General features: G+C 36.8%; 1 protein-coding gene and 1 pseudogene across 1 annotated transcript; both read right to left on the bottom strand.

The window, feature by feature from the left end:
• Positions 1–8,358: 8,358 nt before the first annotated feature.
• Positions 8,359–9,343, bottom strand: LOC148154192 (uncharacterized). The gene has a single exon (XM_088015096.1). The coding sequence runs from the start codon at positions 9,261–9,263 to the stop codon at positions 8,388–8,390; it is 876 nt and encodes a 291-aa protein (XP_087871222.1). The 5' UTR covers positions 9,264–9,343; the 3' UTR covers positions 8,359–8,387.
• A 5,793-nt stretch (positions 9,344–15,136) lies between these two features.
• Positions 15,137–16,150, bottom strand: LOC148154193 (uncharacterized; annotated as a pseudogene).
• Positions 16,151–21,472: the final 5,322 nt, after the last annotated feature.

Raw genomic sequence — 21,472 nt, forward strand, 5'->3', positions numbered from 1 at the left:
TAACCACTTAAAGTTTAATACATATAGTCCATATTTTTTCTATCAGTTGTGCAATCCAATTGGAATAAAATAAAATACAACGACTGATCCTAATCAGTTGTAATGTCTGTGGGGTATAGAAAACATTTCTATTATATTTTTGCACAAAATCAATCTGAGATGATGAGATTTTAGTCTGCTGAGTTCTGCCTTTTTTCAGAATGAGTTGTTTTTTTGGACTATTGTCACTTTAAATCCAAATAAGCTGCTGGCCACACCCCCCAATCAACGTTTACACTCACACGTGAAAATGGCTGCAAACAGATGCGCAATTATACTGCGGCGCATTTTTGAAAAGCAGAAGTGGAGGCTCCTGCACAACAAACAAGAAAACAGGAAGTAGTTTCTGCATGGTAAGTCAGCAACAACTCACTTGTCTTTTCCAGTGGCCATTGTACAGCACATACAGTGATAAAACCAGCTGACCAAACATGATGGAGCGCCACTTGGGTTGCTAGGTAACAAGCAGAGCTTTGCTGGGGTTGCTAGGTAACAAGCAGAGCTTTGCTGGGGTTGCTTGGTAACAAGCAGAGCTTTGCTGGGGTTGCTTGGTAATGTTGAGAAAAAATGATTATTTTTAGTGTTTAATACAGATTAATCTTTTTGAACAAATTTTTAAACTTTGAACAGGTTTCTGTTGGTGATTTGAAATTAAACTATGGCTGGGTAAGTATTCCAAGGAAAATGGGGTGATCTGCAGAGCTTCTCCCTGGACCCCTGTGGTTGTAACACATAGGACAGGAGCCCATGGATTAACATATGCAGGAAGGTAACTTCCACTATCATTTAAATTACCTTGGGAAACAGGAACTTGCAGAGTTCACGGGAGACCAGAACCCTTCTGTGAACATCTGGGTTGTGTGAACATTTTAAACCACTAACATTTACCTTACAAGATATTTTTCTTAGTTATAGATAGCATGTTCTCACTGAAAACTGTATTATTTCTGACTGTTAGAATTAAATGAAAATGTTTAGTATTAGATAGAATTAATTTAGACGATGATAAATGGATTTGAATGTTAGAATTAAATGAAAATGTTTTGTTTAGTATTAGAAAATTACTCAGGATTTATGCTAAATGGGGTTTTGGAAAACGATTGTGTTAACTTGTATACTTAGGATTGAATATTATGTTTCATAGGTTAGAAAAAGGAATTGTACCTCATTTTGTTCTGTTGATTTTATGTGTTATTTTTGGTTTAAGGCAGGACTCAATCTTTTGGGATGCTGAGTGCAGAAGAGCAAAACTGAGTTTAACATAAACTTTCCTTAAATTAATTACAAAATTTAAGTTTGTTCCTGAGAATTTATGTAGGGAGAGACTCCGGCTTTTACACATATCTGTGAAATCCTTTTCTCAGTATATCTTTTATTTAGATGGTTTTAAAACCACAGGAGTTCAGGATGAGGCTCTCCTCTTCGTTTGTTAAACAAAAGAGCAAATGGCCTTTGTTCACAGCAGTACATTAGGGGAAGTTCTAAGTTTTTCTGAGTGTCCAAGGTAGCTTCCAGTTGGTCAAGCAGAGGTACACCTTAATTGAATATATTAAAAAGGAAAGACACACCTACATTATAAAAGTTCGTGCACAGGAGTAATAATTCAGATAGCTACCACTATTTTGCCTTTTTTGCACCAGCTCTCTCCAAAGACGCGTCTTTGCCTTTTCTTTTATCTTTTTGTCTCAGGTAATCAATGTATGTTTCTGTTGTTCTGCAGTTTTGTTGTTGATTCATGAGTTGTTTCTTATTGGATTAAATTCTGTAATTCTGTGACGTCAACACGCATTGTTGTTTTCCTTGTGGCTACACGTGGCCCGCCGAGAGGACCTGGGATCTAAGGAAGAGAGAGAGAGCCAAACTTTTACCAAAGTTAACTATTTTAGATATTTCTTCCTTAACAGTAACAAGCAGAGCTTTGCTGGGGTTGCTAGGTAACTAGCTGAGCTTGTGACATTACTTTTGGAAGGTTTTTGAAGCGGCTCATTTTCCAGACATCATAAAACTTTAATTTATTGCCAAAAATGGCTGGGGGATTTTTTTTAAATGCTTGGTTTGTTTTTAAAAGCAAACGATGGAACAAAAACGTGAGAAATGTTAATTTTTCATAATAAGTCCTTTATATGTTAGGTTGCAACGTAAAAGCAGGTAGTTCTAACTTTTGTCTGCCATTACAGAGTGTTTACAACATGGTAGATTTTCTGCTCGGTGCAGGAAGAGCAGCGGTAAAACCCAGGTAGACGACGGGGTGAACGACGGCCAGGTGGCGCTACACACAGGTGAGGACGTGGAACAGCAGCTGCGCCGAAAAGGTGACAGAGAAAAGGTAGACGCCGATCATCACCAAGACGGAAACACGAGCGTGGATGCCACAGCAGCAGAGCACAGAGCCCATCACGTTCATCAGCTCGATGGCGGCCATGTTGTAGGTGAAAACATCAGAGTGGCTGGTCGCCGTGCTCGGACGCTGCTGCTGCAGTCGCTGGCGTCCCAGGTGGAGAACGTAGGCGCAGAGAGGAAGGAGCAGGAGGAAACACATGGCAGCGAAGGCGGTGATGCTCAAAGAGCCAACTCCTGAGTTCAAACACTGAAACATGAGGTCATGGATGGTCCAAGAGGTCGAGAGCGAGGGGTCGCCATGAGTGGCGTCAAGGGAATCAGAGTAGTTCAATGACATGACGGTGGAGAGGATGAGGCTGCAGGAGAAGAAAGAAGGTTAAAATCTATAGAGAAAAAAATGACGGGAATTCATGAGTTTGTGTTGTTTAGTAATACAAATGGTTGTTTTTGTATATTATCAGAAGCATTAACCTGTTTCTGTTGCATTCATTCACTAAAGTTCCACTGTATGGAAGAGAAAAACAAAAGAAATCTGACTTTTTCCTAAGAATTCTTAGTTTAAAGTCAGAATTATTTTTTTCAGGGGGCCTAATCCTAGAATTGTGACTTTTTTCTCCAAATTCTGATTTTATGTCAAAAATGTTCACCTTTTATTAGACTTGGAGTTCTGACTCTTTTTTCAGTGGCCCTGATACTCTTCTGGTTAGTTACTGCAACCAATTGACTTATTTTATCTCCTGGGTGATTCATCAACAGAAGAATTAGCAAAACCAAAGCAGACTCACTAGCTATGTTTAGAAAAAAGAAAAAACACTAAACATATGAAAATTATTTCCACTGGTGAGCTTTAACATTTAAATATATTGTAAATTCATTGCAAATATACTTTTGGAATAAATGACAGCTCTGTTCTCATTGATTAATTAATTAATTGTGCAGCTCATAATTTTATGTGTTTGCATGTAGAGTGCAACGACACGCTGATGGTAAATCACCAGAACAATGGAAATGATCTGCAGAGCAACAATCACTTCCTCAGCTACAATGCATTCCAACTTAGATTTCCATAATATGTAAATATGAATAAAAAATAAACAACAAAGAGAAAAAACAAACACATATGAAAGACATGCATCCAGGAATCACAGTGTAAAAAGTTAATTCTTATCTTTTAAAACCTGCAAAGCTGCTCTAAACCAAATCAGTATTTCCAAAATTACAGCTTAAAAAAAGCTTTTTTTAAAACAGGTTAAGTACAGAAACTCACCTTTATGTTGGTTTTTAATCCAGAGGATGATTCTTCGGTGTAATCAACTTTTCTGTGTTTGTGGTAAGAGTGAATGTCTAATATGAACCCAAAAGTTTTTTCTGTTTTATCATCTAAGCTCCAGTATGCAAAGTAGAGATGAGCACAGAAAAAGCAAACAAACATATGAAACGTTAAACCTTTGTCATCTGCTGGGAAAATGTCCTGAGTATCATTTCCACTGTCAGTGACGGCTTCTACATGCAAACATCCATCTTTTATTTCTCTGCAGCATCTCTCTAACGTCACATTTATTCATTTTCCTGCATCAAATTGTGGATTAAAATTTTAAAGCAAAGTTTTATTAAGTTGGAGAGAAACAAGTCTATGAAATGTCTCTGAAACTAGAGAAGCACATTCAAATGAAAAGCTGGTATGATCAGACCTAATTTATTTAAATGTTTCTCTGAACTGGAGCATTAGTCTGTCAGGATGGAAATATTAACAAATCCTGCTGAGCATTCAAATCATCTGCGCAGCTTCTCTCTGTTCATTTATTTATCCTCAGTGCTTTCAGACAAAAAAGGTCAAAACACAAAAAACATCCAAATGGATGGATATTTCAACATTCACAGCAAATTTACAAAGTATAATTGTTTATACGGCAATGAAAACATGTAACTATGGTTATATGTGTCATAGTTTAAAATAAAGCAAGGAAGCCTATTTATTACACTGTGGCTTTAATTTGAGTTTGAATAAAAAAAATGTTTCCCAAAAAGAAGTTCTTCTATTAAATTAATAATTTAGCTTTGTTCAACACTCAAAACAAAGTAAGGAACAAGAAAACAGCATAAAACCTTAAAACTGTGCAGCTGCATGTGGAATCAGTTTAAGATGTTTGTCTGAAATAGTTAAAGTATTTGGATCAAAGATATGCTGTTCATGGTATAATAAAATAAAACAGGTGTCAGTGTTTTTCTGAACACAAACTAATGCAAAACTAAGCCAACATTTTCTGCTGCTTTTAGCAACATTTTATCTTTTTTCTTTTGTGCAGAAACAGCAGAGGTAACACCAGGCTGCAAGGCAGAGAGAAGAAGAAATCACACATCAATATCCCACATTTCTGTTTCTCTTCAAGAGTAACAAATCTGTCGAGAGAAGATGCTAAAATATTTCCTCCAAATCTGAACAGCAGCACAGCCAGAATGAGCATGATGGTGCAGAGAGCCCTGAGCTTCACTGGATCCACTCTGTGTGAGTCTCTGCCTCTTTCCCCCGGCTTTGGGTGAATTAGAGTGCAGAGGATAGAGATACTACAGAAGGACATGACGATTACGGCCATGGGAACAAAAGAGTAGGAGATGAGGATGATGAACGTGCTGCCCAAAACAAGTAACAGAGGAATAACAGAAAAGGTGACCAGCCACACACAGGTGAGGACGGCGTTTCTGACTCTGATGTTTTTCTTATTCTTCAGACTCATAAAGGTCATGGGGTGAACAACGGCGAGGTAACGTTCGATGCAGGTCAGGGTGTGAAAGAAGAGCTGTCCGCAAAAGTTGATGGGCAAAAAGCCGATGCCCACCACGGTCAACAGTTCCACCTTAGCATGAATGCCACAAAATATGGCCAAGACCGCAAAGACGTTGATCAGCTCCATGGCGACCATGTGATACGTAAAGAGATCCGACTGGCTCGTCTTCCTGCTGGAACCCTGCAGCCAGTGTTTCAGAGCGACGCCGAGGATGAAGACGCAGAGCGGCAGGATTACAGAGACGTTGGTGAAGATGACAGAGTTGATGATGTAAGCACCAAGCGTGGAGCTGAAGCAGCTGAAGAACCGACAGATGACATGCAAGCTGGCCTGGGGGTCGGCTGGGAGAGACGCGTTGATGGAGGAAGAGCAGTTGATTTGCATTTCTGGTGAAAAATCAACAGCAGACAAATACAAGAGGCTTTGTGAGAGACGTGCCATAATATTGCCTCTTATATAGTATGGAGACGCTTAACTTTGCGCATTAAACCAACTTTAAAGGTTAGAATTAGCAGCCTTTCTCAAACTGTGATGGTCCGCGGGCACCCCCTAGTGGGCCGCGAGGTACTGCATGTAAACGACCGTTTATTTGCCGTGACGTCACTCAACTAGCTACAGCTAGTTTACCGAAGGATTGTGTTTAAAAATAATACCGGATATGTGGCTTAAAACAGGATCACTAAAAAGAAAGCTTGGTGGAAGGTTTCTCAGGGTGGGTTGCAGAACATTTTTGAACATTATTACTACTCATAACATGCCACAGTAATGCAGATGTAGGTCTGCGGCTGTGCTGAGCGCCATATGCCGTGATGAGGCGGTGAGCAGCGCCGCGCCACCCGCTGTGAAGTCACTGCACAAAGACAACACTGCAAAACTGGGGAATGAACAGGAACCACTTTCACATTTTCAAAATAATTCACCAGTCAGTCTACATTTTCTTGAAATCCTGCCAAGTTAGTGAACATATAACTTTATTTATACAAATGTTGATAAAATAGATATTACGGCTAAGTATATTAGTGTATAATACAAACAAAACTCGGACTTAATTCTGAAACTTTATTATGTAAGACTGATTTTAATCAAGTTTGTTTACAACATTTTAATATTACAGATGTGTTTTAAGCTAATAAATTCACTGCAATACTGCAATATTGACGCATCACACAGTAAACATGTGAAAAGGGATGAATGAGAAATTGCCAAAAAATTGACAAATAGACATAAAACTAAAAACAGTTTTACTTCAGCATTAAATGTTTCTTTAAAAACAACTTACATGTTTACACCTCATGTTCCGTTTTTGTTTGATTGCAGAGAAAAATGAAATGTAAAACTATAACATGTATTAAGTAATTGATGTTATATCATTGTAAGTATTATTATGATTATTAATATTATATAACAAAATGTACTCACTGTTCTGCCTCCGAGCTGTTCCACCTGCACCTGAACTGTGCAGCGATTTATTCTCTGTCTTGTCCATTTCAAGCTCATTTCTTTCTAAATATGATGGATGTTTTATGGATTTAAATAAGCTGTGAAATGAAGTAGCTGCTCATATAAATCACCAGAACACCTGTGTTTATTTGTTATTTTAATGGACACAATTAGCACTTAATACACCTGCTTTCAAACTACCAGCATCACAAGGTCATCTGGGAAATGTGTTGGTCAATATTTGGTTTATGTAAATATGACTGAATATACAGCACTGTGCACAGATTGATTGATTGATCCCTCTAAATTATTATTTTCCTATGGAGTCATATAATTTACTCTTGAGCAATCCTTCTTTAGACTTAGACAACATTTCAAAGCTGTTCTTTCCATCATTTCTGCTTATTTCACTGACATTTCATATAAGATTTACTTTTAATTTGTCAATCAAGCTGATATGAAAACAACTTCTGGAAATAAAAATTATACAATTATTTATAGTTACACATTTCATCACTTATTCAAATATCCAAAAGGTATTTCAATTGAAAAAGAATTGACACACTTAATTGCAAATTAAAATGTGATTTCTAAATGAACTTTTTGCTCTAATCTCAGTGTACAGAAGATTAAAAAAATGAAATATTGAAATAACATTTGCAGACGCTTCACTTTTTTTCTGATATTTTTATTGTAAACACTGAACATCCTAAGATGCAGGAGAGAAATCTGTATTATTAAAAATAATCACACATGTTGCTTTTTGCCCAGATATTTAAGTTTTCATTGCTAGTCAAACAGCAGCTTGCAGTTTGATGCAAAACTTCTTAAACATTTTTTTAATTTTACATCTTACTACAATGTTCAGTGTAAACAAAACTGAGGTGACTGAAATATGATCATAAAACAATAAAAACATGTTTTAACCTTAAAAGTTCTGTGCTGCTTAGATAACCGGTCTTTTTACGTCGAGTTGTTTGTCTGAATTTGTCTGAATAGCTACCTATATAACATACAGACAAGCAAAACAAGATTGTGGATAAATGATAAAATAAAGATCCTCAAAAATTATAAGTAATTTTTAAGGGAAATTGAGATTTGATATGCAAGTAAAGGTTTTGAATCAGATAAGATTATTAAGTGATTTGAATAATAAGGCACACAAATGCAATATAGAAGACAAACTCTCATTGCTAAGCTGATCTCAGACTTTTATGTCTGCACTACTTCAAAGGTAACAACTGGGGTTTATAACTCAACAGTAAATTGACATAATGTTGTGTTTCTCTGCAAAACACAAAATCTTACCAAGTATTTTTGTCTAGTTTCCAAGGCAAATATCTTAGCATGGTTGAAATAAGACAAAACTAACTCACAAGTAACTTTTAAGCAAGAAATAGAAGCTTGTTTTCAGTCAATAAATCCTTAATATTGATGAAAAAGTTCTAGTTCCACTGGCAGATTGACTTGGTCACAAAATGGGAAGAAATTTTTGTCATAAGTAAAATAATCTGCCAGTGGAACTAAAACTTCTTCATCAATGTTAAGGATTGACGTTAAACAACCTCATGTATCTTGCTGATAAATCACTTAGCAGCAAGTCTTATTAAAAGTGTAAAAAGATATTTAGACTAGAAATTAGATCAAAAATATTTGGTAAGATTTTTTTCAGTGTGTGCTGAGCTCAGATCTACAGTTTGATTTAGCAACAGATGTGCCACATTTCACAAACCCATATCCGCTGAAATGCACTGAATCTGGTTTGATCCTTTGACTTTTGGTCTAATGTGGGTTTTTTCTTGCTCTGTGGAGAAACAGCAGCGGCAGAATGAGGCTGCTGGGCACGCTGAACCAGGACTCAGACAGCCAGATGCTGCAGGTGTTTCCATGCTTCATGTCCTGTGGATCATACAGCCCATTCACACAAATGTGGCCTCCAAATCGCACCAGCAGCACTGACAGTATGGCCATGATGGTGTGAAAGGCCCTCCGTTTGGACGGGTCGACCTGCTGCATGCTGCCAGCTCTTCTTCCGGGTCCGGGACGAATCAGAGCACAAAGAACCGAGATGCTGCAGAAGGAGATGATCGCCAGTGCAGTCGGTACCATACAGAATGAAAGAATCGTGAGGATCCTCTGATCGGGTAGCGACAGGTAGCCCAACCCAGCGAGACACGTCAGCCAAACTCCAGCGAGGGTGAAATTTCTCTTCCTGATGCCTTTCGCGCTCTTCAGGGCGAGATAGGTGACGGGGTGAACGACGGCCAGATACCGCTCCAAGCAGGTCAGGATGTGAAAGATCATCTGTCCAGAGAAGACGTTCGCGAAGAGGTAGATGCCGATTCCCTCCATGAAAATGTTGTTGGTGTGGATGCCCAGACAGCTGAGGGTGGATCCCAGGACGTTCATCAGCTCCAGGATCACGATGTGGTAGGTGAAGACGTCAGAGTGGCTGAGCGGGGTTCCTTTGGACGGCTGCCGCCATCGCTTCAGAGCCACGCACAGAACGGCCAGGCAGAGCGGCAGGAGGACGAGGTCGTTGAAAACGGCGAGGACGGTGATGCCCACGGTGCCGATGCTAGTGCTCCAGCAGAAATGCAGACGATCAAAGATGGAGAAGGGAGGGAGATGTGATGAGGTGGAGGAGTTTGTTGACATGCCTGTAAGAACGGATGGGAAAATATTGATGGAAAACCAAAAAAATGGAGGAAAACTGTTAGATTCAGGGAGGGATTGGAGCAAACAGGACAACTCAGTGTCTGCTGCTCTTTATTTATGTGTATCTGTTTGGAATTAACACATATTTGAATGAAAAATAAACAATTTCTAGGACTAACAGACAAATATCGTGCATTTTCAAATGTGAATAAAGTGGCTGTTGAGGGCCTCCACACCACCAGGAGGCCCCCAAGAGCACCGAGCTAGTGTGATAAATATTTATAATATAAACTAAATGTTGTAGCAGATGAAAAACGATTTATATATTAATTATATAGTTTGTACACAAATAATGGTTAATCTCTGCTGGGGAAAGAAAACAAGTTTGTTATCTTCTTTATTTTAAATTTAGTTTTTATCAGCTGATGTTACTTTAAATAGGTAAAATATTATCGCACAGTTACAAATGCACTCCGTATTCCAAAATCTAAAATATATACTTTTAAATTTTCTACTCCCCTTCTTACAGGCAATGAGTTCAATAAATATCTCAAACTAACTCAATCATAACCAACCTGTTATGTCTGTATAAGTTATATTAATATTTTAAACTTAGAAACATTTTTTCACTACTGACTGACCAGATTTCAGTCAGCTAGTGAGGTGACTTTATTAGACTCAGAACATTTCTTACGTTATTAAAAATAATAATAATGTAAGATTGACACATTAAAATGTGTCAATAAAAAGATTAATAGGAAAGTTTTTATATAATTTTCACAACAAAATTCAGATCAAAGTAAAACTTAAACAGCTGGTTTCATTCCCTGGAGCTGCATCACAACAAAAAGTAACGCAAATAATGCAACACAATAATTATTTCACTTACCTGATCGATTGTGTCTGAACTGAGTGTCTGCACTGGGAACGTTTCCCCTTATGTCTGTGCATGTGTGTGTGTGTGTGTGTGTGTGTTTGGAAGGTAAAACTACACCCAACACAAACCATAAATGAATTTATGGATGATTAATATTTTTATAAACGAGGATAATGATGATTATGGTTATTGTGTTTGACAGAATTCAAAATTGAATGCAGGCGTATATTCAAAATAGTGCAAATAGTCAAATATATAGTCAGTGTTTATTCAAATCACAATCAGATCAGACATTATTTATGACAAGATTCATCATTCAGCCATCACTTAAGGCATATTGTTATGTAACATCTTTATATTTTTAAATTATACTAAAATTTTGATTGTCTTTGTGGCCAGAACAAAATTGTTGTTTTGAAATCACATTTGCTTTTGTTTGCATTTATGTTTCTCCTAAACTAAAGAAAATGTCTTTCAGTCAGAAATGTAAATGACAAAAAACATGTTCCTTATGTTAAAAGTTTATATGAGTGGAATTATTAGACCATCAGTTTTAGATTTAAAATAAAAGTGTTGCTTAAAGAAGCTCTGTGTAATGCCAATATTTCCCCAGTAGATGGCAGTAATGTCGACATTTACTTACCTATTAAATTTGGTTGCAAAATAATCCAAAAGCATCCCGTATTTGGCTGAATGCCGTCAGAGATAACATGATTTAAAAAATCATCTTCATGCAGATGCAAAAAGAAAAAACGAAAGTAAAAGAAAAATGTGTAACTGTGTTTTATAGTTGCATGGAATCAAAGTAAGGACTGCATTTAATGCTGCAATTATTGGTTTTCTTAACAGATACATGACTAAATCAAAATGAAATATGTTGAATGGGAAAATGATATTAATAATTTGAAAGTTTTAAAAAATGTAAGTGATCTGATTTAAGTTGAAAGCAGTTTAAACAAGAGCTGAATTTAATTGAGGGAAATCCTCAGTTCGCCTGTTTCTCTTGCTCTGTGGCTCGTTTTTGAAGGAAGTTTCCTGTATTTTCATAAATAAAGCTCTTTCATCAGCATTCATCCATAAATGATTTATTAATTAAGCTTTGTAATCATCAGTGAGTGTTTTCGACATGGGCAGATGCCCAGGGCACAATAAGAGGGGGTGTCGCATAGCAGATGTTCTACATCTTTATTTTTTTTATTTTATTGTCATAACAGCTCTTGAAAACTAAGAAAGAAGAAAGAAAAATATGTTTTCCGTAAATATATTTTCTCTAAAGTATTTGAACGTTGTCTTTACAGTCACTATATTTAAATTATCCAAAAGGGTAAAAGACATTAAGAAAAACAAGTTAAACAAACTTGTTAAACCTCAACAACATCAAATCAATCTCCATCAGCTTCTGTTTCTGGTGGCGGCCATGTTGGAGGATGAAGGTGCAGAGAGGGAGGAGGATGAGAATCTGGATGCAGTGAAAGGCGATGCAAATAAAGCAGCTTGGTTTAGACAGCAGAGAGGAGGATGAGGATGATGAAGGCTGCTGTTCACTGACATGCCTGGAAAAAAAAAAAAAACACCACACCTGAATACAGCTGTACACTTTATTATTCAATACAAACAACATGAACAGGCCATGACAAGTACTGTTCATTATTGAACAAAACATTTCATTTGGTAAAACCACTGCAAAAACACAAAATCTTAACTAATTTTTGTTTGTTTTCTAATGCAAATATCTTCATACACTTGAAATAAGACAAAATAAGTCAAAAGGAACTTATTTCAGCAACATATAGAGGCTTGTTTTAAGTAAATAATTCCTTAATATTGATGAAAAATTACTGGTTTCATTGGCAGATAAATTAACTTATAACATGGGAAAATGTCGTGTTATGAGTTAAATAATCTGCCAGTACAACAAGCTAAAAAGTTACTTGTACGTTAATTTTGTCTTATTTGTAAGACAAAGACATTTACTTTAGAAACGTGACTTGATAAGGTTTTTTTGTTTTTGCAGTGCGCTTACTGGGGTATTAAAACGTCCAACCACACTAAAAAAATAGTTTCCATGTTGCATTGTGATGGGTATTTTTCCTTTCAAACCTTCATTAAAAGAACCACAGACAACGTATATGAATTTTATGACCAAGCTTTTGCAAAAGGAGAAGTCTCAGCAAACTGCTCCTCCGAGCCGTTCACAGAGCGTTCTGAAGACCTTTGGTTGCAGCTTGTCTTTTATTATCAAGCAAAAACAAGGAGTTTAGGGAAGGAAGACAGCAGAGACAAAATACGACTGCACACAGACAGTTTCTAAGGTAGGGAGTATTCCGGTTGATAAGGAGGCAGCTGTGGAAACATAATTCAAGGTCTGGGAAACACACAGCTACTGTTTCACATGAAGACAAACAGGCAGATGGGGCCTCCAGGTCAGTTTATATGAGAACACTTTAAACTGAAAATCACAATAATACTGAATGTTGATTAACTATTGATTAACATTAGACTGAATATGAACTAAAGTAATAACAAAATGATAATACCAAAAAATCTCTAACACTTTGACTCAGTTAAGTTGCATCAAGTTTAACTGCCAAGTTCAAGCCACATAATAACAGCTATTGCTGCAACTTCAGATAAGTTGACTTAAATGGGATTCATTTGACTTCAAATATTTTAGAGGAAGTTAGATGGAGTTTAAATTTGAAATGGTTTTTATATAACACACAATTTAATTGTAAAATATTGTCTGAATGTTAATACGAGCCTATTCACACATGGGCTTCATTTATGATCTTAAATGTTTCAGTTGCTACAAATTTCATGTCCTTCAAACCAAAGAAAATTAATTTGGTTGAACTGACAAGTTTTTCAGCCAATTAAATGTCTGAAATTATGCTTGAATAATAATAAAAATTACAAAACAAGCAAAAGGTAAATCAGAAATTCTTTATTTCCACTTTAATTTTTTTCTGATGACAGAGAATGAAAAGGGGAATAAAGAGGAAACATTGTCTTAAATAATGAACTAATTCACATTATTGTTAATTTATTAGTAGTCATTTACTGACAATTCAAGAAAATAAATATTTTAAATTTGTTAATTAGCAAATAATATTTAAGTTATTGTAATAGACAAAAAAAAAACATTTTTCAAATTATGTTTTTCCTTTTTCAAAGTTGACACCATGGTACTTAAACGTACTTTTTCTTTAAAGTGATTTAAAAAGCATCGACCTTACCGGTTACGTTTCCTCCTCTCTTTCTTCCTGACGCCTCAGATTCACAGCCAGAAACTGTTTGGATCCAAACAGTTTCTGTAAAACATTAACGCTCATCCCAACGCGACAAGGAGAAGAGTTCAGCTGATTTGCATGTAAAAATCTCATTTGTATTTTGTGTCCATCCTTTATGGGACATTTCTTTAAGCAAATGTGACAATCGCTGTGTCTGTTAACAAACAAAGCACTGGCTGACATCGTTACTCCATAAAGCATCATATTTCATCCTCATAATTAGATTCAGAACATGATCTATCAGAACCATTTAGTGCGTTATTATTAATGTGATAACCTCAAAATCTTCAAAAAGACGAGTTTAAATCAGGTAATATTCTGGGATGATGGTGATATCAGAGCTATATTTGGAGAAAAATACTGAAATATTTATTACATTATGTATTCTAATGAGGCTGGTTTGTCGGATTAAAATCACTTTTTGAAAATAAAAACCACTAAGCAGGTGTTAGACATACTGAGCTCAGGTTTCTGTAATACATATTAAATTTCTTTGTTTTCATAGCGTCAGTTTTCCTCCTGCTCTCGTTTTCCAGTGACACGTCTGTGTTTACAGCCTCTCCTGCATGACTGACTGCTGCTTTCAGCATCGTAACCAAATCTACAGGGAAATGTCAGAGTTTTACATGAAGGGTTTAGATTTCACAAGTGTTCAATTCAGAGTGTTACACATTTTTTGCTATTTTCTTTTTTATGCTTAATCTCTCAAAATAATATATAATACAGCAAAATATGTAAGTAAACATAAGTACAATTAAACATCAGATGGAGTCTGAATCGGTGCTTTTTATGCGTATTGTTCATCAGTTTAGAGAAAGTAGATGACCAGTGAAAGCCAGAAGTTTGTCCAGCTTTGGTCAGAGTCAGTGTTCGGTCAGATCCGGATAAAAATGGAAACCCAGTTGCTCACGATGCCTTCAGGGAACGTTTGGAGCTGAATGCTTTGCTCAGTGGCACGTTGACGTTTGGCAGGAGCGTAAACTGATGTTGCACCTTCAAACCTTCGGTTGGACAGTGACATTCAAACACAAACAGTTTATTTCGTTAGTCCTTTATTTGTGTCTAAACGTTGTCATAAAGTACAGAATTTGTTTAAAGCTTAAAGCTCAAAAGGAAACTTAAAAACAAGTAGGGTTGTATTTTTTTCTGAAAGTTTCACATAGAGAAACAGAACAACAGATTTTGAGTTATCAGAGTGAAACAGACCTGAAATGTTAAAACATTTTTAATGAGAAAGAGGAAAATTACAGAGGATTAGTTTTTATATCCATCACTTTTAGCACTTAGCATAGTTAAGCTACATGTATAAAATGTGACTGCAGACAGGCTGATGATGATTTAACCCAGTTCACTCTATAAAACAGATTCTCAGACATTGTGCAGACTTGTAGTTTTGAGCCAAAAAGAAAACCTGAATAATGTGTTGAAAATGAAAAGATATAAAATTATATTATATTAAACTAAATTAGCTTACAAGTAATTTTTCGGCAGGATATGGTAGCTTGTTTTAAGCCAGTAATTCTGTTATATTGTTGAAAAACTACAAGTTTCACCAGCAGATCAACTCGCTTATAATAAGACATTTTCTCCTTGTTAAAAGTGAATTAATCTGCCAGTAGAACTATGAATATAAAGGAATTATTTACTTTAAAAAAAAACCAATTTCTTACTGAAAAGTTACTTGTAAGAAAGTTTTGTCTCATTTCTTGTGTACTTAAGACATTTGAACTAGAAACTAAAATACTTGGTAAGATGTTGTGTTCCTGCAGCGTAGCTCTAATAAACCTTCACACTCTGCAGCACTTCAGTTTTCCTGATCTGTGCAGAAACAGCAGAGGTAACACCAGGCTGCTGGGCATGTTGAACAAGAAGTTACTCACGATCACGATGCAGTTACTGGCATCTGCACCCAAATAAATGACGAGCCAAACGACACTATAAGCAAACCTGAGCAGCAGAACCAGCAGAATGGCCACGATGGTGAGGAACGCTCTCTGCTTCGATGGGTCCATCTGGTGCTTATTTTTACCCTGTTCACCCGGACCCGGTCGAATCAGGGTGCAGAGCACAGAGAGACTGCAGAAAGACACAGTCACCAGAGACAGAGCGAGAAGGAAGGAAGCATAAAACGCTTCAACGCCTCCCAACACCAGCAACCCAATCCCAACGAAGCTGGAGAACCAGAAGCAGCAGCAGTTCTGATTCTGGTTCCTGTCTCACTCCGGAGCTTCAGGCAGGTGATGGGATGAGCCACAGCCAGGTAGCGCTCCACACAGGTCAGCACGTTCACGTTCATCTCTCCATACCAAACAAAAAAACTCAGAACGACCCCAGAGAAATATGTGTTGGAGTCATCGTCATGGATACCGATAAATAAAAGGATGCATCCCAGCACGTCGATCAGCTCGACGACGGCCGCCAGGTAGGTGAAGAAGTCAGAGTGGCTCATCGGCGCAGCGGAGGATGAGGAGCGCCTCTGCCGCCACCGACGAAGGCCAAGGTGAAGGATGACGACGCTGAGGGGAAGATGGAGAGACATCCGGATGAGGCTGAACGCGGTGTGAATGATGGAGCTGGGTCCGGTCTGGAAGCAGCGCATCTGGAACAGGAGCGACGAGTAGATGGAGGAAACGTTGGGATCCGCAGAGTTCTCACCGAGGAGCCGAGACATTTTCCTACAAACCCACCGGAGACGAGAGGAAGAACGAGGTTAAGATTCATTTTTTATTTTATTCACTCAGTAAGATGAATAATTTAATAAGAGAAATCATAAATGAACAGGAGCATCTGCCCTGTTTCCACATAAAGAGAAAGCTGGCTCTTCAATTCACAAAAATAAAAATTAAATAAAGCATCAGCTTACTCAATATCACTATATCATAATACTTTTCAAATTTATCTGTCTTTTTAATAAAACCATTCTGCCAACAAACTTAAGAAAAACATCCTTGAAGATGGCTATGCAATAATTTAATATAATCTCTAACTTATGTTCAACAAATATTTTAAAAAATTACTCGCCTTGGTTGTAATTTTCTTTTCTTTGGCGTGGAACTGACCTGACCCCCGACCCAACAACTGTCTTCTTGAAACTCTGCTGGCCGAGTCGCAGCATTTACAGAGTTTTTTTTGCATCCTAGGATAAATTTGCATTTTCTAATTCATTTTATATGGATCATTTCATATCTAAAATCAAATCGTTATTTATTTTAGACCATCTGCTTTTGTGACGGGCGTTGGGAGTTCAAACCGTAGGATTTTCTCTGTGTTGATCATAAGTTCTCCTTAAAATTTTAACATTTTGCCAAAGCCTTGAATTTTAGTCTCTCATTCAAGCCAAATATTACGCAGATTATATCCACAGAGTAAAATATCATGATATAAAGGTCAAAACAGTTAATTTTGCATAACACTAACCTTTAACACCAACAATATGTCTTTTCTGGGTTTGCCTAATCTTTTGTTTCATAATCCAATTAATCACCAAAGGCTCAAATCAAACTAATTTGATTTCATAGACTGATTGGTCTCTCTATGGGGAAATGCCCAGATTTTGACTCTTATTTCAGATTAGTGTGTGTATTTAATCTCTGCAGACAATTTGCTCTGACTTGTTTTGGTGCGCATCTATTAGATTTAATACGGTTTTCCTACACTTGTGTGAGGCGACTTTCTTAAACCTACAGGTGATTCTGTCTTCATGTTGATTAAGGTGAATTTGTAGGAATAACCTTTTCTCAAAACCAAATTTATTTTCCCAGTAATACTGTACCATATTTGAATAAATGGGCAATAACGAACAACGGCTCAGTGACTTTTTTCGTTTTGAATACACACGCTGTCACTGTTTTGTATAAACATTTCATTTTTAATCTTGATGGATGCAGATTAGTCAGATTTGCATTATTGCTTCCCGTTGTTGATCGAATCTCCCCCTCGTCTTCTGGTCAAACACTCATCAGAGATTTGCCTAATGAGAAATGAACCATATAGGAAAAAATATTTAGATTGCATGTTTATTTTTTTTAAATGCAAATACCTCCAAGTAATTCTTCCAACCAATTTCCCCCCCTAAAAAACATGATAGTGTCGTGTGTCAAACCACTTAATCTTGGATCTGGTCTCAGTTTGCAGCAGTCGTACTGAGATCAGAAGCAAACAGGGTGGGTATGCTTTTCATAACTTACAGAAATGATTATTATTCACAGGAAATGCATGATGTAGATCCTCAGAGCTTATTGCTTATGTTTAAACAAACTTCTAGAACTGAAAACTGGCAGAAAAAAATTAGTTGTGCTTCCCAGAGGACGTTTGTAACGATTTATTAAGTCTTATAACAAAATATGCAGTCATATTTAAAATAATGTGAATATCATTGAATGTTTTTCTGTATTTTTGTAACTCAGCTCATAAGTAAAACACTTTTACAGATGACTAACATGCAGACTGATGTTTTCAAGCTTTTATTCCAATAATGAGGATTTCTAATGAATCTGTAACAATTAAGATTAGAATAAGACAGCAGATAAATTAGAAAAAAATGTTCTTAATGCAGAAATGTGACTCATAAAAATATATTTAGCATCTGCTTAAATCAGAACTAATTTTTTAATCTATTGAATTTGACTGCATGAATTTTTATTTTTACAATGAAAATTTAATAATATGTCGTGGAAAGATCTCGTTTTACAGTAACTTAAAGAGTATTTAATATTATTTCCTTTAAGAAAATGTGTTTATTACTCAGTTCAATTTCTATACAAATTTTACATCAAACACTAAACTAATTTAGCTTTAATTTAGATTTTATTTAAATTTTACAGAGTTGTGTGTCAATCTGCAGTAGAAATGGGGAGAGTTTTGTTCAAATTATCGTCATTTCTACTAGTTACAGTAAAACGATTGTATTTTTTTCTTGCTCATCTCTGTAAACTCTCTTAATGGCTTTGAATTCACAGATGGGAGTAAAACACTTTCTCTTCCTGATGGTTATGCTGTTTCTTGCAGATGACGATGGATTTTTCATCATCATCTTTCAACGACTCCTATTTGAATCCCAACGTTTCCTCCAAGCACCTTCCCATCTTCATGAACTGCTTCCTGTCCGAACCGAGCTCCTTTGTTTTTACCGCCTACTCGGTCATCAACGTCCTGCTGTTTCTCCCTCTGTGCATCTTTGTTTTTCAAACTGCTCTCCTCCAGTGGCGCTCCGCGTCGCCAGCGGCCGCAACGCGTCACTCCGACGGCTTCATCTACAACCTGGTCGTCATGGAGCTGATTTCTGTGGTTGGAAGTTTCCTCTGCTGCTACGGCCTCCACAGCCGTCAGCTAACCGTTCTCAACATTGGGTGCCTTGTTTTTTCTTTCTCCTGGTACGGGCAAGCCATTTCTCACATCCTGGTATCCGTGGAGGGTTACCTGGCAACCGTTCACCCCGTCACCTACATGAGTTTGAGAAAAAGAAGAGGGGCCAGGTTTCGAAACGCTGAAATCGTCTGCAGCTGGCTGCTTTCCTTTGCGGGGATGAGTTTGGTGATGTTTGACAGCTTCTTCATCGTCATGGATTTTGCCCTCCTGATGCTTTCCTTCGCCGTCATCTTCTTCTGCAGCCTTTCCGTTCTCCTCGTTCTGATTCGTCCGGGTCCGGGGCAGCAGGGCGGCGTCAGGAAACGGTTCGACCAGCTAAAGAGGCGGGCGCTGCTTTCTGTCGTCGTCATACTGGAGGTGCTGTCGCTGAGGTTCATCTGGAACCTGGCCTGGGTCGCCATGTTCATATCAGGCTCTGCTGAATGTTTGGTGCTGATGGGCTGCACCTTCTCCAGTCTGCCCAGCAATCTGGTTTTACCTCTGCTTTTTCTTCGCAGGGAAGGAAAGTTGGTGTGTTGTAGCAACGATGCAGAATAAACGCTCAACACATATTTTAATCTAATGTGTAACATATAAAGTAGGCAGTTTACCGTGGTTTCAAAAGCAGAAAAGCATCTTTTAAAAGACACAAAACAACCAACTGTCTTTAAATCATGTACAAATATATAAAGAAAATAAATAACACATATATTTGTTTATGCATATACAATTATTATGTTTCCAATAACTTTAACATCCAACACTTAAATAATTGTGTTAAATCAACCATAATTTAAGTATAATCAAAAAGTCATCGACATATTTCACATCAGTAAATTTAAAGTATACTTTCAAAAATCTCAATAATCAATTTTCAAAAATAAAATAATTCATTATCAAGTGTTTCAAAAATACTCAAGCAGAGAGAGAGAGAAAAAAACTGATCAATATTAAACTATTTAAACATGTAAGTACATTCTGTTCAATTCATTTTACCTTCATGCCAAACTTCATTGCCATTTTCGCGTCAATACAAAAAGTGCCAAAGCAATGACAAAATAAAACTGGTGCACCACAAAACAATTAAATGCATACATAAGAGCTATATCCACAATTCGGCTTCCATTAGATTTCCAAAAATAATTGTTTTACCTTTTCAAAGGAGTGAGAAATACTTAGCCTGAATGCTCGGCCTGGTGGTTATTAATGGGAAAATCCCAGTGGAGTTCTGAGCTAGCAGTCTGTCTGGTAAGAACAACGCCTCAGTGAGCAATCGACCAGTAGCTTTAGACGCAGACGATGCTTCTACAAGATGCTAAGAAGAACAGACTCACCATGTAAGGGAGTCTGCAGACTGAAGAAATGCACTCAGAGGACACAGCCACAGTGTGAGCGGGGGCTTCAACGGAGCTGGAGAGTTTGGGGCAAAAAGTAAAAGTATGCGGGTTTCAAGAATACATACATCCGTTAGTTAAAGGCTCGTTGGCATCCTAAGCTTTAAATACTTTGCAGAAGCAGATGTTTCCATTACTAAAGGATATACAGTTCAATTCAAGCTATTATTGTCCAGTGGTTTCTTTTATCAACTGAACCTGTAGAAATCTGTTTTTACTTTTTACATAAAGATCTTTTTTTCTTTTGTTGTAAAAAAAATCCTAATTTTGTTCCTCATGATTGATTTCTAAAAGCAATAAAATGGTAAAACATCCAAGGGATGAGTATTTTTTTTATATAGGCACTCTACCTGACTTAAACAAAACTGAATTTAAATAAAATAAACTATATATATGTTCCTTTTTTATCTGACATGTTTACATTTTACTCTTTAAATTATTCTGACATGAGGTTTCTCAGCAGCACACCAGTCAGACGTCACTGCAGGTGCTCCACTTTCATCCAATAGTTTCTAAAGGGCATCTGACAGCTGAAGGATCAAATCTGACAACGTTCTGTCGTACCGTGCTGCTCATATTGGAAAAGGTAAACGATAGGAAAAATATAACAAATGTGCATGACACACCCACTGTGCCATGTCAGCGATTTGTGTTTTGCATAATGTTGAGCTTCACCTTAAAAAAGTATTTGTTTATTCTCATGTAAATCAAACTGAGTTTATATAAATAGTTTGACGGGATGCAAAAAGTTTCCACAGCTACTAACTTCATGTGAAAGTGAATCTGGATTGGGAGCTGAGGATTCACACCGAGTGCTGCTGAAGCGGTGAGTTTACTAAAAATACATCAGCTCATAGTTTATCATGTTAGATAAATTATACAAAAATACAGTTGGAACAGACACCAAAAGATATGATTTAAAAATATTTTTGTTTTGTGTAAAGTTAGTAGGAAAGGCAAAAGTGTTTTTTTCTTTAAACAGGTGAATTGTTTTTAATTAATTCACTAATTAAAAACACATTTGTGCATTTGTTTGTTCTCAGTCAATTCAAATGTAAAAACAGCAATAGCCCCAATAGTGTGTGTGGAAAGAAAATGGCTCAGCTTCAGATAAAAGAACAAACATGATGTTTACCAAATTACACAAGATTTCTTTTTTTTTTTTAAGATAAATGTTTTAAAGGATGCATGTAATAACAGGACACACACTCCTTACTCCTCAGGTGGTGTTATAAAAACTTAAACATCTGACGATGTTTCAAAATGTATATGAAGGAATAAAGTGTCTGTTAACAAATACAG

Source organism: Poecilia mexicana, unplaced genomic scaffold (assembly GCF_051168715.1).
Source record: "Poecilia mexicana isolate PSO_F unplaced genomic scaffold, ASM5116871v1 scaffold_18, whole genome shotgun sequence".
Classification (NCBI taxonomy): Eukaryota; Metazoa; Chordata; class Actinopteri; order Cyprinodontiformes; family Poeciliidae; genus Poecilia; species Poecilia mexicana.